The sequence below is a fragment of the Schistocerca piceifrons genome, chromosome 5 (genome assembly GCF_021461385.2).
Source record: "Schistocerca piceifrons isolate TAMUIC-IGC-003096 chromosome 5, iqSchPice1.1, whole genome shotgun sequence".
NCBI lineage: Eukaryota > Metazoa > Arthropoda > Insecta > Orthoptera > Acrididae > Schistocerca > Schistocerca piceifrons.
This window is the reverse complement of record NC_060142.1, coordinates 666,356,926-666,375,667: the sequence shown is the minus strand read 5'-3', so window position 1 is coordinate 666,375,667 and position 18,742 is coordinate 666,356,926. Positions and strand designations below refer to the sequence as shown.

Genomic DNA, 18,742 nt, shown 5'->3' with positions numbered 1-18,742 from the left:
AATCATGCTGTTACATCTCAGTATGCTTCTAACACTGTATGAATGTTGTTGACACCAACTAAGCATGTCTGGTCAATGTGAATTGCTTTCTTGATAGTACTGTCGGGACGCACACGAAGGATAAGGGTGAAGATCTGGTAGTCAGTGTTGAGGAGCATGAGTGGGCAAAAGCCCTTCCACCGACAACCACCACTCGATTTTGGTGTTGGGATCAGGATGCTGCCTGTGAATTCTGTGATGACAGTGAAATCTGGGCAGGTCAGTTTTTCAAACATTGGGTGCCACTTGTTGCGCACGTCGTAAAAAGTGCCATAGAATGCCTAGGTTAAACCATTTGGCCCTGGTGATTTGTTTGTGGTCCACACGCCAGAGCCAGAGTCGACTCATTGAATGTGATGGGCACCAGCAGGGTATCGTCAGGTGACATGACTCTAGGAGCAGACAAATTGTGCAGTGCCTCTTCGTAATCAAAGGATCTTCGATGTAAAATGTCCCACAGTACCAGGCGAACATGTGTGCTATATCTCTTTGTGTCATGGTGTGCCCATATGCCTCCGTATTGATCATTGCGAAGAGCTGACATTAGCTGTGGTGCACTTTATGATAGACTGACACCATTTTAGTCAGATTTTGTCTCACACTCCCGCATGGATGTGAATGTCCTCTAGCTGCGCCACTGTGATGCAGAGTAGACGGACTTTGATGCTTCACATGACCAAATGACATTTGGAAGGCGGTAGTTGCAGTACAAGCTCGTGTAACGCTGTATAGTAAAACTCCCGTGTCGCTCTTTGCCAGCTTGATCTGTTTCATCCATATGCCATCAGAGTCTTTCAGAGTTCAGGTTTGATGTATCCTAGCCACCACTGTAACATGGAAGCGTATGTGGGCAGGCGTCTGAAACGACTGCGCCATGTGTCAACAACCACTTGCCAACATGCTTCCTGACATTTAGCATCCATAGGCCTCTGCTGTCTTGGGTGAGTTGACAGAGCAGGGTCGCAGTGCAGGTATATGCCAGATGATCTCTGGAGGCTATTGGCCAGATTTCTGTACTACTGGTCACTGTGCGGAGGCCATGTGAGACATATGACCTATCCAGTTGAAGTAGCAGTTCACATACCAGTGCGCGCAGTGCCAGGAACAGGATGTGATGTGTTACCAAGTCCTCAGGCTGCATGACATCCACTATTTCCCTGCAAAAGTGGCACCATCTCCTTCAAACAGAAGACATGCCTGTCACTATGGAGTGAAGTACTGGAGGGCATATACGAGGGGGGACCCAAAAGAAATCGGACTCCGAGGGTGCTGCCACTCGTAGACGTAGTGCGGGGTTCTCCTGCGAGATGGTGTTAGTAGAGACCTTCATGAAACAGCTGTGCAGATGGTGTTAGTGTAGAGCTGAACGTGCAAGTGTGGTATTGTGTTTCTCTGGCTGTTGGCGGGTTACCTCTGCGAAGTCGTTATGGCAACTTTAAAAGAACAAAGAGTGCGTGTGAAATTTTGTTTGTTGCTTAAAAAAACTGCAACGGAGACACACCAAATACTTCAGGAAGCTTTCCAGAAGGACACTATGAGCCGCACACAGGTTTTCGAGTGGTTTGCGCGCTTTAAACGTGGTGAGATGTGTGTTGAAGACCAAGCTCATTCTGGAGCCCTTCAACATCGCGAAATGAGTAGAACATTGAAAAGGTCCGCCAGAAGATCAACGAGGATCGTCACCAAACGATCGACCAAATTTCAGCAGAGACAAGAATCAGTTGGAGCTCGTGCCAGCGGATTTTGAGTGAGGATTTGCACATGAGACGTGTTGCTGCTAAATCTGTTCCGCGCCTTCTCACACAGGAGCAAAAAATCATCTGCATCAGTGTGTGTCAGGACTTGAAAACAGAGATAGCACGTGATCCAAACTTCTTGAACAAAGTCATTACAGGGGATGAGAGTTGGTGTTAACGGGTATGACCCAGAAACCAAGCAAGCGTCAAACCAGTGGAGGACTCCCAACTCTCCCAGACCAAAAAAAGCAAGGCAAGTAAGGTCAAATGTGAAGACGATGATCATTGTCTTTTTTGATGTTTGTGGAATTGTGCATCGGGAATTCATACCCCCTGGCCAGACTGTTAACCAGCACTTTTACTTGTATGTTTTAAGGCGTCTGCGAGAGGATGTGAGGAGGAAATTCCCGGAACTTTGGTGATCAGGTGACTGGTTTCTGCATCACAATGCTCCAGCACACACGGCCTTACAAGTGACCCACTATTTAGCATCTCAGAGGTCGTCTGTCATTCTCCATGTTCCGTATTCGCCAGACCTAGCCCCGTGCGACTTTTTCCTATTCGCACAAATGAAAAAAACGCTAAAAGGGGAGCGTTATGACGATGTGGAGGTGGTAAAAACAGCTTTGCAAAGGACACTGGACAATATCAAACTTGAAGAGTTCCAAACATGCTTCCAACAGTGGGAAAAGAGACTTTACAAGTGCATCGCATGTAATGGAGAGTATTTTAAAGGTGACTGAAGTAATTTTGTAAAAAGGTTCATCAATAAATTTTTTATGGCGACAATCTGGTTTCTTTTGGGTCCCCTCTCGTATATGTGGCAGACCGTGCCAACTGTGACTGCTACATCTCGCACATTCAACAAGTACGTCAAGTCAGTCTCTTTTATGCCGTCGCAGAGAAGGGTGACCGTTCCACCTGCGCCATTCCCAGACAGCAGGTTGTAGGTTGTTTTACCATAAAGGTCAAGCTGCAGCTCTCCTCGAGAAGGACAATGTCCAAGTCTGCCACTCTTATTGTGTTGTGTAATATGCAGATCTTGACGGTGGAGTTAATACCATTGACATTGACTGTTCGCACACAATAGGATTGAGACATTTCATGTGCTGAGGGCAATGCGCGAGTGCAAGCTCATGACAGAGTCGGAACAATGCATCCAGCCAGCTGCATGATATGCGTTACTGTGCTGTATGGTCTCCCAGCAGGGAGGGCCCTCCAGAATTAACACCAGCTATGGGTGTCAGAGTAACTATTGCTGTGTGCTGTGCGTCATCTGCTTTCATGTCATCTGCCTAATCACTAGGAGAGGAGTGGGAGATCAGTGGTGGCTGACTGCTTTCATAGGAGTCCACACGTTATGAATCCGTGCTTCCAATCCTGATAGTGATAGTGGCTGGGTGCCCTCAGCACTGCTATGTTCAGAGGCTTTCAGAACTTCTGCACCACGTGGGGCTGGGGCGGTGGCATTACCATCAGTGATGGAACTCATAGTGGCTCGAGGTGGTATCAGATTTTGATCATCCATCATATCATGTCGTACTGCCTCCACATATGATAGTGGGGTCAGTGTGGATCACCGGGGAAGTTCCACATGGGGCACCTGAATGGAACGTTGCTACAGACACTCAGATTGGACATGGTCCTCCTGGCTGCAGCCTGAGCACTTTCTAGTTGTCCATCATACATAACAATCAAGCGGCAGCCTCCAATGAACACTTATGATGGACTGTGCTTCTTAAATTCCATGCATAATTGCCTTACCCCATCAGGTATGTCATACATTTCCTAGGTATTCTATTTCTCTTTGGTGTGGCTTAAACTGTACTATATGGGTACAGCACGCCAACAGTGAGGGTGGCAGGAACTTTGAACAGGAGTTCAAAGATGGGCATAGTATGCACCCCCAGATCGATGGAGGAGTCTGTCATGGGCTGCTTAGTCAGTGACTTTGAGGTTATTGTGCTGGATATAATAGACAAATGGATGCTTATCAGTTTTTGCGGTTCTGTATACATTGCATCTCGAAGAAAGCATTCTATTCCATGGGCCATCGGTCTTGTGTACAGAGAGGTAAATAAGCATGCCTGTGGAGCACTGTTCATCACACCGAGCCTGTTCACACCATATGATGGATGAAAGCCAACTCCTGTGGTTTCCATTGTCCTCTGCATCCCCAGGCCATTGATCATTGCTGATTCTTCCACCTATTAGCGACAGCTCCCCAGCCCAAGGGCAAGAGAGTGCCTTGAACCTAAGTACGTTCCTCCGCCCTCTTTCACAAGGTTGTTGGCAGCAGAAGTGTGACTTCTTATGCCAGGCATCTTGGCCGACATTGCTGATGTTTTCTATTCAGAAATTAAATAGTGGTGATGTTTGAACCTAGGACTTTTGGATTAGTAGTCAAAGGCACTACTTCTAGACCACAGAAAAAGTGGGCTTGTCTGTGAAAGTCTTGCACCTTAGGATAATTTTTTTGTCATACATCATTCCTGGTGTAACATTTGAAAATGTGACAATCAGCTTCTTTGATTTTGTGATGAAATTTGCACATGTATTTTATCGCAATCTCATGTGCTTATCATTAAACATCACTGGCAGTTGATATTGGCATTACAAGCTGACATGAAATAACTAGTTTATTCAAACTTTAAGTACATAACTTCAATATTTTCAACAATGTATTTTTTCTATATATACTCTGAAATATTATGAAAAATGTAAATTTGGAAATCATAAAGATACCCCATATAATAAACTGTGTTTGTAACTACATGCAATTCTCGTGAACAGCTGCATTTCTGTCAGTGCACTTCAGGTAGAGGTAATATATTACTCTTCCATTGTTATACTATTTGAACCACTTGTCATGTACGGGACAAATTAAAGCCATTATCTTTGTCACTCAAATTTATGTTCTTCCATGAATCATTTAGAGGGCTCTTAACCCTCATCTTTTGGTGGATCCATGGACTAAATGAAAATTTCTTTTCCTGGCTGTAGCAGGTGGTCTGCCTTATGCTTCATTTTACTGTGAATTGGTTATTATGTCACTTGTTTTCATAATATAAGACCGAAGTCATTAAGACTGAAGTCATTCATTATCATCAAAGAAAATAAAAGTGACAGATGCAGATGATTGTAAATAGTTCTGGATTAAAGGAGACCACTCACAAAAAAGCAGAACCATTGAGTTGTTGAAGCACACAAAGGAAAGAAACATGCTAGTTTTCTGAGTTATCCTTTGATGAGCTAGAGTAAAATACACACACACAAAGATACACACACCTGTGGCCCTGCATGATGCCAGCTCCACTAACAGTGCCAGTGCTACTTTTTGGCAGGCAAACTAGTTATGGAGGGGTGGTGTTGGGTGGAATATGTAAAGAGAGAGGGTAGCGGGTGGCAGGGAGAGGGACTGTGGGTAAATGGCTAGCAGCTCAGAGGAAGGTGGCTGGTTTGCCAGCTAGGAATGCAGGAGGGAGGCATGGCAAGTATATGGGCTGTAGCAGCCAGGCAGAAGCGCTACACGCTTGGAATGCAACATGACATGAATTGAACAAGTTGGATCTTACGGAGTTTTGTAATTTGCTATGACATTTGTGTGGGTACCAGAAGTGCTCAAAATAAAACCTTGGTGAATTAAAATTAATTTAAAACATTGCATTCTTTCATATTGTTGAGGGAGTATTGCACAAGAAGCATCTGTGCTCAGTCTGTGACCTAAGATAAGCCCATACTCAGTTAGTTGTTGATTTACAAACTCTTGTTGTTGTTGTGGTCTACAGTCCAGAGACTGGTTTGATGCAGCTCTCCATGCTACTCTATCCTGTGCAAGCTTCTTCATCTCCAAGTACTACTGCAACCTTCATCCTTCTGAATCTACTTAGTGTATTCACATCTTGGTCTCCCTCTACAATTTTTACCCTCCACATAGCCCTCCAATCCTAAATTGGTGATCCCTTGAAGCCTCAGAACATGTCCTACCAACTGATCCCTTCTTCTAGTCAGGTTGTTCCACAAATCATTCGGAAACACTTTTCCTTGCCATAGCCAGTCTACATTTTATATCCTCTCTATTTCGACCATCATCAGTTGTTTTGCTCCGCAAATAGCAGAACTTATCTATTACTATTTCAAGTGTCTCATTTCCTACTCTAATTCTCTCAGCATCACCTGATTTAATTCAGCTACATTCCATTATCCTCATTTTGCTTTTGTTGACGTTTGTTTATATCCTTCTTTCAAGACACTCTCCGTTCCGTTCAACTGCTCTTCCAGATCCTTTGCTGTCTCTGACAGAATTACAATGCCATCAGTAAACCTCAGAGTTTTTATTTCTCCTCCATTGGTTTTAATTCCTACTCCAAATTTTTCTTTTGTTTCCTTCACTGCTTGTTCAATACATTTTACAATACAATACAATAAAATTTACAAACTACAAGTGAAAATATAGTGGACCACTCTTTTCATACTGAAATGTTGTCTCGAGCAGAATTGAGATTATGATGTTAATGTTATTGTTTGTTGTTTTTAACAATCCTACACCATCCTCCTGTGAAAAACACATCAGACCAATGCTAAAAATTCCTCAATTTTACATTTCTTCTTAGTAATGTTTACCTCGATTCTATGTTCTTACTTGACATCTCGCTTGACTTCATCTCATTTTCTTCCTATTGATATTTGATGTGTCTGAACAAGTTATAAGTGACAAAAAAGACAGTGGTTCGCACCATGGGTGGTGGTGTAGTTAAGGTAATATTTTAGGCCATTGTGGAGAGGGGAGATGGTGAGAGAGGAAATGGTGATATAATCCATGATCAGTGTTGCCAACACAACTTACAATATTTAGCTCCACCATGCAATTATGATACAAGTATTGTTAGGTTGCGGCGGTAACGGAAAAACAAGACAGTTGACACAAAGTTTTCCAGACTGAGCCAGTACGTGATGAAGAAGCCCAGGCACCACCTTTTCTTGTGTCAGATATAACTCGGTCTCATCTATTTGCACGTAATTCTGATGTACTGTATTCAGAAACAATATCAATCATTAATCTTTTAAATTCAAACACTAAGCCTTGAGGAATATGCTCATTCATAATCTAGGAAACATTGCCCATTTCTGGCTCCTGAAATCTTATTGGCTGGCGACTTGTTAAGCCACCCATTAGCCAGTGCAGCCACCACACCACACTAACAGACATAAAATGAGCTCACCTACTGAATATGTGGAGAGGGGGAGTGGACACTTCAACAAAGGGAGAGCAGGTAGTCGTGAAAGCATTTTGTGAACTTTTTGTGCAGATGATGTGCTATAACAACAAGGGTTTTGCAATAGCACTTTTGTGTTCAAATCTGACACAATACAGTTGCAACAACTACATACACTACTATGTATACACTGCACCACACACTGTAGATCGTAAAAGGACATGAAGCGGAACTATTACACATGAGCTTTCTTTCAAATTGACATTGTACAAAGTGTACTGAAATTGACTGAACAGACTTCCAATAAGCTTGTAACATCATATGGAGAAGTAATCTCATTTTTTCGCATCGCTGTTTCTCTCATCAGGCCTAAAATAACACTTTAATGATGGCGAGGATATGAAATGCAGCTGATAAGAAAAGCATTAAACAATAACAGCAATGGTGACAAAGTTCATCATTAAGCAGATGTCTGCATTTATGCCTATGGTTTAACCACTTTGTTTTACATTTAATTTCCTTCACTTAGACAGATTTCATGCTAAGTATATACCAATTGCGTGTGTTTTTGTTCGTATTTGGGGTTTTTTATTATTTTCCTTGATTCTTCATTTTCCCCAATTTTGTGTTTTTTAAGTGTGGACCACCCAAAAATGTAAAATAGGAGTTTCACTGTGTCGAGTTTGGGTTACTTTGGCACATTTGTTGAGAATCAGTTTATTGGCCGAGGCAGTGAAATTTTTTTAAAAAAATTGCAATTTCTGAGTATCAATTATTCAGTTTGATCCTCAAATCAATTAACTTCATGAGTCTTTTATTTATAATCTGTTTATAAACTAACAGTGTTTTAATTATTTGCTTTCTTTTTGTTTAGAGCCCAAAAACTGTTTTCAAACATGACGAACTGTCTTGTTTATGTATACGTTTTCGAACTGTTTCTGTGGTTCTTAGTCTAATGAAAAGAGGCTTTGTGCCTGGAGAAAATATTGTAATAAATGCAGTTATTTATAATGGAACTAGCAGTGTAATTCCACGTGTTGAAGCTAAACTGGTACAGGTAAAATAATTTTGATTTTATTTATCTGTTGATAATAATTAGTAATGTGCCAATTTGAAAAACAGCATGAGAAAATTCTATTTTATCTGTTGAAACCTCTTCCACTGTGTTTTGTCTGTTCTAAATGAATGAGTGAATTTAACTACTTACATAGTACCATTTCTCCAGTAACATACATAAAGAGTTGCAGTATTGCTACAGAGTGTGGTACCATATCCAGCTCTCAATTATGTATTTAGAATACTGAAAAGTGAACACTCAGTATATACATTTCACTTGGCATGTAAGGTGTACACTACAGGAAGTAGTGAGCTGCTGGTGATTTCACAGTATAAACAGTTTTACTTGCAGCAGCAGTATTTTCCCTTTAGTGTAAATTTTCCTGACAAATGACTTAATACCGAATTGTAGTAATAACACCTGAAATCAGTAATCCTATGAAATGGACAGAGAAATTGAAAATACAAATGTAGGTAAAATTGTTTATTCAGTAAGGTACCAGAAAGCATGTCACTTTGTTGGTCATTTTGTGACTACTCAGATATATGGCAGCATATGTATTTTCTATAAATTCATACTTGTGCTTACTATCCAAGCATTGTTGGGCACTTTGTCACTATACAGATGTACAGCAGCATCATCGATAAATACATATTTGTGCTTACTATCCAAGATAGAGTGAGATTAGCAACTACATTTTACAACTTCAAGTTCATTTTTCTGTTGTAATATTTAATTACTTCGCCCTGTAGTAAAACACTGAGTTTAGTCTCATTAATTTTGTATATATCATGTTTAATCACGTAACAATCATGAAAGTAAATGATGATGATCATAATAGACTTTCAGTCACCTGAGTTTTAGTCTGTGGTATTGTGCCAAAATACGTTAAAATGAATACTGTACTAAAAGATAGATTGCTACTTACCATAAAGATAACATGACAAGTTGCAGACAGGCGCAATTAAAAGACACGTACCATAATCTTTCATTCACACAACCAAGCACACCTCACGAATGCATGTCTCCCAACTCTGGCAGCTCGGACGAGAATGCAGATATCAGAAGGGGTGGTAGCAGCAATCTGGAGGGGAAGGGGAAGCAGAAGGTATAGTAGTGGGGAAGAGAGGTGCGCTGCCTGGCGGAGTGTGTAGGAACTAGAATGCCAACAGGTGCAGCGTCTGGACATTGTGGGGCAGAGAAGTGGGAAAATGGAGTGAAAAAGTAGAGGAGCGGGAAATGATGGGTGGGTGCGTTGGTAGAGAATGGTAAACAAAGAGTGTAGGAGATGGGAATGGGGAGGAGGCGATATAACAGCAGGGGTGGAAACTTTTGGGTGAAGGGTGCAGGAACAATGTGTTACAGTAGATTGGGGCGAGGATAATTACGGGAGCAGAGAATGTGTTGTAAGACTAACTGCCATCTGCGCAGTACAGAAAAGCTGGTGGTGGAGAGGACTACATCTACAGCTACATCCATACTCCGCAAGTCACCTGACGGTGTGTGGCGGAGGGTACCTTGAGTACCTCTATCGGTTCTCCCTTCTATTCCAGTCTCGTATTGTTCATGGAAAGAAGGATTGTTGGTATGCTTCTGTGTGGGCTCTAATCTCTCTGATTTTATCCTCATGGTCTCTTCGCGAGATATACGTAGGAGGGAGCAATATACTGCTTGACTCTTCGGTGAAGGTATGTTCTCGAAACTTTAACAAAAGCCCGTACCAAGCTACTGAGCGTCTCTCCTGCAGAGTCTTCCACTGGAGTTTATCTATCATCTCCGTAATGCTTTCGCGATTACTAAATGATCCTGTAATGAAGCGCGATGATCCAGATGGCTCAGGTAAGTGAAGCAGGCATTGAAATCAAGGATGTTAAATTGGGCTGCATATTGTGCCACAGCGTGTTCTACTTTGCTCTTGGCCACAGTTTGGCAGTGGCTGTTCAACCTTGTGGGCAGCTCGTTAATAGTCATACCAATACAAAAAGCTGTGCAGTGATTGCAGCAGAGCTCATAAATAACATGGCTGCTTTCACAGGTGGCCTGGCCCCTGATGGGGTTGGATAAACCTGTGACAAGACTGGAACAGGCAGTGCTGGGTGTGTGGACTGGGCGGGTCTTGCACCTGGGTCTTCCACAGGGATATGATCCTTGTGACAATGTGTTGGGATTGGGAGTGGTATACGGATGGACTACAATGTTGTGGAGGTTGGGGGCAGCAGAAAACCACCTTTGGAGGCGTAGGAGGGATCTCAGGTAAGATGTCCCTCATTTCAGGACATGACGATAGGTAATCAAATCCTTATCAAAGAATGTGGTTAAGTTGTTTTAGTCCAGGGTAGTTTTGGGTGGTTTTCCATCGCTTACCCAACCTCCACAACATCCTAGTCCATCCCTATTCTGCTCCCAATCCCAGTCCCTTGTCACAAGGATCATGCCCTGCGGAAGACTCAGGTGCAAGTCCTGCCCAATCCACCCCCTCAGCACTTCCTATTCCAGTCCTGTCACAGCTTTATCCTACTCCATCAGAGACCGGGTCACCTGTGAAAGCAGCAATATCATTTACCAGCTCTGTTTCAGTCATTGCGTGGCTTGTTTGTATTTGTATAACTACCAGCCAGCTGCCCATCAGGATGGACAGCCACCGCCAAACTGTGGCCAACAGCAAAGTAGACCACACTGTGGCACAACATGCAGCTGGACGTAACATCCGTGACTTCAGTGGTTGCTTCACTACTTGGGCCATCCGGATCCTCCCCTCCATGGCCAGTGTTTCTGATCTGCGCAGACGGGAGTTATCTTTACAATACGTTCTCCTTTCCCATAATCATCCTTGCCTCAACATAATGTCCCCAGAGCCTCCACCCAACAGCTTCCACTGCCTGCTGTCTTATCACCTCCTTCCCATTCCTGTCTCCTACACTCTTTGTTTGCCACCCTCTACCAACGCACCCGCTCACCTTCCGGAGTTGGTAGTCACGTGTGTGTGAGGTGTGCTTGCTTGTGTGAATAAATGGTGACAAAGGCTGTGGCCAAAAGCTTGTGTGTAAGTGTCTTTTAATTGTGCCTGTCTGCTACTTAGTGTGTTGTCTTTATGGTAACTAGCAATCTATCTTTTCCTACATGGTTGCTATTACTAACAGGTGCATATGCTGAAATCAGTCTGTTTGAAAACAGTGAAATATTATAAATGCTGTACACCTCAGTCTACACTCAACTATACACTGAAGTAACAAAAGTCATGGGACAGCGATACGCACGTATGCAGGTGGTGGTAGTATCGCATAAGAAGGTATAAAAGGGCAGTACACTGACGTAGGGTCATTTGTACATGGGTGATTCCTGTGAAAAGGTGTCCGACTCACATTGCAAATTAAAAGACTCTGAATGTGGAGTGATAGTTAGAGCAAGATGCATAGGACATTTCATTTCAGAAATCATTGGAGAATTCAGTACTTCAAGAACACAGTGTCAGTAGAGTGCCAAGAATACCAAATTTCAGCTATTACCTCTCACCATGAACAACGCTGTGGCCGACAGCCTTCACTTAACAACCGAGAGCAGTGGTGTTTGCATAGAGTTGTCAGTGGTAACAGACAAGCAACACCTGAATAAAGTAACACAATGATTGTCCTGAAGAACAGGTATAAGGAGTGGCAAATTCGGATGGCCCTACATCCTACACACTCTGTACAACCAGAGGAACCAGAAGGAGATTCTCAGGAGGACACGGCCATTGCATTTATTCCATTTTGTGCATTATCCAGCAAGATAAGACAAATTCTTCAGGAACACTAAATGAAGACCATCACCCGCCCACCAGCCAAAACACAGGTACGACTTGGTGTGTGAAAAATGACTTTGGACTATGGAAATCTGAGATCTATCAGATAACCAGGCAATGTTGTAAGACTTAACGTAGGTCAGACAGTGCGTACTGTCAAAGAACATCGACGAGAACACCAAAGCGATACCAGATTGCAGCAGCATAACAAGTTAACAGTTGCAGAACATTGCCTGACTGAATTGCCTTGAATGGATTATAACCACTCCAAAGTTCTGACTTAGACATTCAAATTCTGGGACTGTGTCATTAAGGAATCTATTGGGATTTGAGAAAGGGAACTGCAGATAAATCATGATACTAGGTACATACTTTGCAAGGCATGGGAGCCCGCTAATAGAATGGTCAAGAAGAGGAATGCGATAGTAGACAGTGAACAGACTTCGGGGGAACATCAGAGGAGTGAACCTAGGACGGAACTCTGGGTCATCGGGAGCAGGGGGTCAAGGGATGTGGCCTATGGAGATGCTGATCAGGAGAGGGGGAAGAGATAAAACTGTGGCACTGGCCCCCTGTCATTCAGTTCATCAGTGCACCTGATGATGAAAACATGGTCATTTGTCAAAATAATATGCCTGTTGGACACCGATATCCAGCATTCCGTCCATGAACTATTTTGACAACACATAAATGAATGTAGGACATATAACAAACATATCCGTAGTAAAATTTTGCATTAATAGACTATGGCAGCATATGACAGATGCGAGAGTCTTTGCTAACAGCACGACATTGCCTGCAGCACCTCTCTTGGGGTTGTTACTGTATCGATTGGACCCTAGACAACTGGAAAACTGTGACCTGGTCAGATGAGTCACAATTTCAGTTGGTAAGAGCTGGTGGTAGGGTTTGAGTGTTGTGTAGATCCCATGAAGTCATGGACCCAAGTTGTCAACAAAGCACTGTGGAAACTGGTGGAAGACTCCATAATGGTGTGGGCTATGTTCACATGGAATGGACTGGCTCCTGGTCAAACTGAACTGATTATTGACTGGAAATGCATGTGTTCAGCTATTTGGAGACTGTTTGCAGCTATTCATGGGCATTGTGTTCCCAAACAACAATGGAATTTTTATGGATGACAATACGTCGGGGCACAGTTGTTCTTTACAGAACCTGTGGCAACACTGGTTCTTCAAACTAATGAGAGGGGGGGGGGGGGGCAAAAAAAAAGATGCTGGCTAGGTGCAGCTGAGCACTTGTGCTGCTTCCATGCTCCCTCATTATTACTGCTTCTCCCCCCCCCCCCCCCTTCCACTTCCCTCAGCTTGCAGTCAGTGCTGCCTTCACTTCTTGTCGCTAGCCTCATAGCTGTCAATGAGAGGCATGAGGAGTGGTTTGTTTGGATCTGATTGTCAGAGACTGTAGGCGCAACAGCCTTACACAGGGAACGGCCAATTGATTCGGCTCAAATTTGGCAGGTCACTTGTGTACAACCTAAAACGAAGGACTCTTAAGATATTTTGGCTCAACACCCCCCAGCGCCACCCCCCCCCCCCTCCCCGCTCAACCCCCCTCCCCTTCCTGCAAACAGCTACCCGTTTTTGTGAAAATCACCCCTACAGGTTATGATTTGCAATTGACTCAAAATTGGTGGGATCGATAGGTAATCATAAATAGAGCATTTTTAATCATCAAGTATGGGGTCTGCAAATGCATATTTTTCCAGAAATTGAGGAAAGAAATGTTTACAACTGCCGCTTATGTACCAACATTGTAAATGCTTTTCACTGAAAGTGGTGGTAAAACTGAGTTAATGGATCAACGATGAACTTGAACAAGCATCACAGGACGTCTGCTCGAAGCAAATACAATGACCATAAATGAACAAAGTGAGATAAGAAAAGGAAAAGAAAGGTAGCGCAATGACCAAGGTAACTGGCTGGGAAATGGAGAACCCAGGTTCGAATCTTGAGTAAACTGTGGTTTTCATTTTTTTTAAATTGTAGTTCTTTGTGTCAGAATTCATAGGGACAGGAGGATTAATAAGGTATGCAACTCAACATGGAATAATAGTAGTAATAAGGTAGGCAAACTAATTTCCCAAAGGACATGAATTAGTAAAGAATTAAACTTTTAAGCCTTGTCACATGAAAACAACTCTCGGGTAAGAGTGCTGCAAATTCCTCATGAGGGACCACAGATAGCCAACCGTGCGATGCTTGTTTACAGTGAGGCACAGGACAGAATGCACAAGGGGAGAGTTAAGTTGTCGCAGTTGCCTGTTCATCATATCATAGTTGTGAACCTTGAAGAATGAGGCTGTGCAGCACGAAGCTTATAGAAGTCAATAAGAAAGAGTTGTTTTCTGTCATTAGGCTGCCGCGAAGCTCGAGGATACATGTAGTTATTTTTCATCATTAATCCACTGATTAAATATGTTTCGTGAAAGACTAAAGTGATTTTCCGTAAGTAACATATGACTTGTACTGTATGTAGTTTGTAGTAATTAGCTTCTTTGTTTAAGCCATCGTAACTAGTTATTGCTTGTTGTGTCATATCTTTCAGTTGCATAATCTGAATAATGGAGGATGTACACCCTTGCCAGTCACAGATGATGGCAAGCGGGAAGTTACCGACGCTGTGTTTTGGTTTGTAAAAGAGTTGCAAAACAGATGTATTATCAGTGCACTACAAGAATCAGGCAGTTCTGTTTCTCAGCATTCCAGATTGATAGGAGTGGCTATTGCCAAGCAATTTTTGGAGCTGACGGATGAAATGACTTTTGTTGATACTGAAGAACTATACCATGAAGGCGAAGTGGAAGGTGATTCAGTAGAAGATATCACGAATAGTGAATTGCAAAATGGTCATAACACTTTTGATATGTCAATGACGCAGGCAATCTGTGCTCCATCTGTTCCCAATGAGTATTAGAAACCTGTTTCTAAACGATTGAACTACAGCGCTATACACCTTGAAGTAAAAGTAACGGTGGTAGCGCTCGCCAGGCATCATCCAAATTGGAACCTACAAATACTGCAAAAGAATGGAGCAACAACATCCCTGAAAAGGAAGGTTTACATATGACCAATTTGTCAAATCTCATCATCGTAACGAAAATATAACAATGAGAGTACTCCTGGAGTGGGCTGCAAGTGCAGCGCTTCAATATACAACCAACAAGGATTTTACGTTTGGTGCATTATTATCTTGGGCAAGGAATTCATCAACGGCACATCACTAAATACGTCTCCAACAAGGAGGTGAAAAATAGAGAAGATATACAGAAAGTGGTGGCTCTTTTCAGCACGCAAATGTCTTCATTTATGACCAGCTTTAATCGTGATTTTGTTATCAACACCAATTAAACAGGATGTGAGTATCAGGTGAACATTCGATGCACGTTACCGCATAAGAGAGTATAACAAACCCTTGTTGCAGTTGCTAGTAAAAAACAACTAGCACATTCGTACAAAGCGCAATATGCCATCACAGCCTTTGGAAAAGTGTTCGCTAAGGTTTTGCTGTGTTTACAAGAAACCAATGTTACATCTGGTCCTTGGGTTATAGAAGAGGTCAATCGCTTAACCAACTCATTGAAAAATGTTTACATTACTTGCTCCAAATCCGGGAAATTGACAGATGCAATTTAGAGAACATTTCTTGAGAATAGGCTTGTCTTGTGACTTGCAAGTCACTGTGCTGGCCTACCATGCCTGACTCAGCTAATATCATAAACTTTCAGCACACTTCCTCCGCTCTGGCCGTCCGTGAGTCTGCCATCCCGCTGCATTCTAATTGGCACTTGCTTAATTAAAAAAAAATGCTAGAACTTTAGTTTTATTATCTGTAAAACCACCGGGTTTCTTTTTGAAGTCACCTCATATTCTTAAGTATCACATGAAGTTCTTAAAACTATTGCTTATCTGAAGCATGGTCATTTGTGCACAGCACATTGCCACATTTCACCCTGCCTCCATTATTTGTATAAAAAAAGCTTGTCTTTTTCAGAAACAGTATCACACTAACTTTGAACTTACAAAACTACTGATGTGACGCCTTGGCATTATTCATGAGACCTCTTACTCTTCTTTTTCTGTTTGCTTGTATTTGTTACTTTATCTTATATAATATCCCTTTATTCACAACCTTCACACTGGCATATTACTTTTGTATGTCTACCAGAACTGCACTTTCATTTACTCTCTTGTGCTCTTAAATTTTTGAATCACTTTAACATACTTAATAGATGTACAAGACTATTATATTGTATGTCTGGCACTCATGGCTGCTCAGTCCATTCCACACATCTAACAGGATTCTCCTTTCACATCTTACAACTACGTCATTGTCTCTTGCTCTCTTAACTACTAGTACAGAAAAACTAAACATAATACTTCTTTACTAGTTAGTGCGTACTATGGGCTCTGATCATTATTCCTCATCTTTGCTCTCTACTTTCAGTTCGTCTCACATTCCAGCAGTGCCTCGCATATAGTACTAGACGCCATCTTCCTTCATCTTAAAAATTAAACCTTTTCTTTAACTTAAAATACCCCTTTACCGCATGTAATTGTGTTACTTTGCGTTTCCACAACTACTTCTCTCCACTCGGTCTATTGTCCTCCCTCCTTGTACACCTGTGAAGAATTTTTGATAGACAAATGGTTAGTAGAAGGGACCAAAGCACCAAAAGGAAGAATTACTTCAGAGTGCTGAGGTGCGCACAGTCACAAACTGTGATGTCTCTCCAAGACTGAGAGACTCCCTACGTTTAATTGTCACTCTCTCCACTCATGTAGCTCTTCAATTCTATTACATTCCTTAGTCCAAAAACTCGTTTAGAACCAGGACAGATGAGTCGATAGGCATTAATATGTGATGAACTCTCCACCAAAAATGGGCCATGATACACTAACAGAAATTTCTTTATCTCTTGGGAGACCTGTTTCGATCGGTTTTTGGTCTTAACTAGTACCAAATCCCCTGGTTTGAACACAGTTGCCTGAGCCCTTGCATCATGCCTTTTCTATCTTTCAGCTGCCCGTCGATGCATTCTTTCTCTGGCCTACTTCACTATTTCATCTTTAGTTAGAACTGTGCTCACTGGAGAAACTGCTTCACCCCCAATAACATTCATTGGTTTATGCCCAAACATTAATTCACATGGCACAACCCCTGTTGCTTCATGCCCTACATTATTGATTATCTCTTCAAAATTTACAATAAAGTTTGCCCAAGTTGTGTTTCTCCTGTGACAATAAGTCCTACATAACCTGTTCAACTCCTTCATGACCCGCTCACTGGGATTCCCTTGAGGGAAATATGACAAAATTCCGTGTCACTCCAACATTTCTGTAAACTTGTGGGTTGTAAACTGAGGACAATTGTCTGGAAATAAAACAGCTGGCTTCCCCACCTGCACAAAATAATCTTTCTCCAGTTTTTCAGTCAATATCCTGGCATTTTCCGTCCTCATTGTATACAACTTTACTTGTTTCTCTAACACTACAAAACTATAAGTACAACCATCCTGGATATTGGGAGAGGTCCAAACAAGTCCACTGCAATCAATTCTTGAGGTCCTTCTTGTGGCACATTCTGTCGCAAACCTTGAATGGGAACCGTAACTGCTCTCATCTTTTCACATTGATCACAAGCTTGGACTTGTTTCTGCACCCTTCGCCACATGTTGTCAAATATTACCACTTCTTGTAACTTTGCAATGCACTTTCGTGCCTCATAATGTCCAAACTTTTTGTGCACTAGGTCTATTAATTCATCTACATAATACTGCGGAAAACAGAGTTTCCACTTCTCCTGATCCTCTCTCCTCTTCCTAAACAACACCCCATGATGAATTTTATAAAATATTTTCACTTTGCAATGTTGCTTTGACCCTAAAATTTGCTTAACATCTTAAATGTTCATCCTGATTCTGCTGTCTCCTCGTATCCTTACATATTCACCTAATTATGGCCTCATGCTTCAGTCCTCTCATCATCTACACCCACAAACCATCCAAGTCTCCCTTTTTCTGAAGCTCTGTTGGGTGATGTATCTACAGCAATTTCCCTACTGGCATTCTGGAAAATGCATCTGCAATAATGTTATCCCTTCCTTTAATGTATCTACTTTCTATAACAAAATGCTGTAGATACATCACCCAAAGTCCCAGTCTGCTATTACGCAAACGACATCTCTTCATAAAGTTTAATGACCGATGGTCAGTAAGCACTATTGTGTGATGATACAACAAATAACCCTTCTGCTAGCGAATGCAATGGTCTGATTGTGGGGTTCTCCCTCCTTTTCTCCCTCCTGAAACAATTCTACTCCAATGCCATAGCCACAAGTGTCGGAAGCCATGTAGAAAGGTGTACTGATATCTGGATGATACATAATTTTGCTACTTAATAGTTGCGTCTTCAGTTCCTGAAAAGCCACCTCATATTCCTCTGACCACTTCCAGGTCACATTCTTTTTCAATAACTGATTTAGTGTTGTCACATTCTTTTTCAATAACTGATTCAGTGTTGGGTTATTAAATGCTTGTGATGACACAAAACTCTGATAGAACCCAATCAGTCCATACATAGCCCTCAATTCTTTCTTATTCTTTGGCTGCAAAACTCATCGATGGCCCTTAGTTTTCCACACTCTGGGTGTATTCCTGTTTGATCAATGATGTGCCCCAGAAATTTAATCTTTTCCTTCAGGAAATTTGTCTTATTAAACTTAAGTTTCATACCTCCTTTCTGAATGGTCGCCCGTACTTTTTCGAATAATGCACAATGCTGCTCCCACATCTCTGTGGCTATTAATACATCATCAACATACACAGTATAACAGATTTACTTATGCAGGAACACTGTCTATTTCCTAGATTTTTGTGCTAACCTTATTTTCC

At 42.0% G+C, this 18,742-nt stretch overlaps 1 protein-coding gene across 1 annotated transcript in view; it reads left to right on the top strand.

Annotated features, from left to right (window-relative positions):
• Positions 1–18,742, top strand: part of LOC124799187 (arrestin domain-containing protein 1-like) — a 90,010-nt gene that overhangs the window by 20,328 nt on the left and 50,940 nt on the right. Inside the window, exon 4 of the mRNA XM_047262723.1 lies at positions 7,866–8,048. Within this exon, the coding sequence (XP_047118679.1) occupies positions 7,866–8,048 (183 nt within the window). The remainder of the gene's footprint in view (positions 1–7,865; positions 8,049–18,742) is intronic.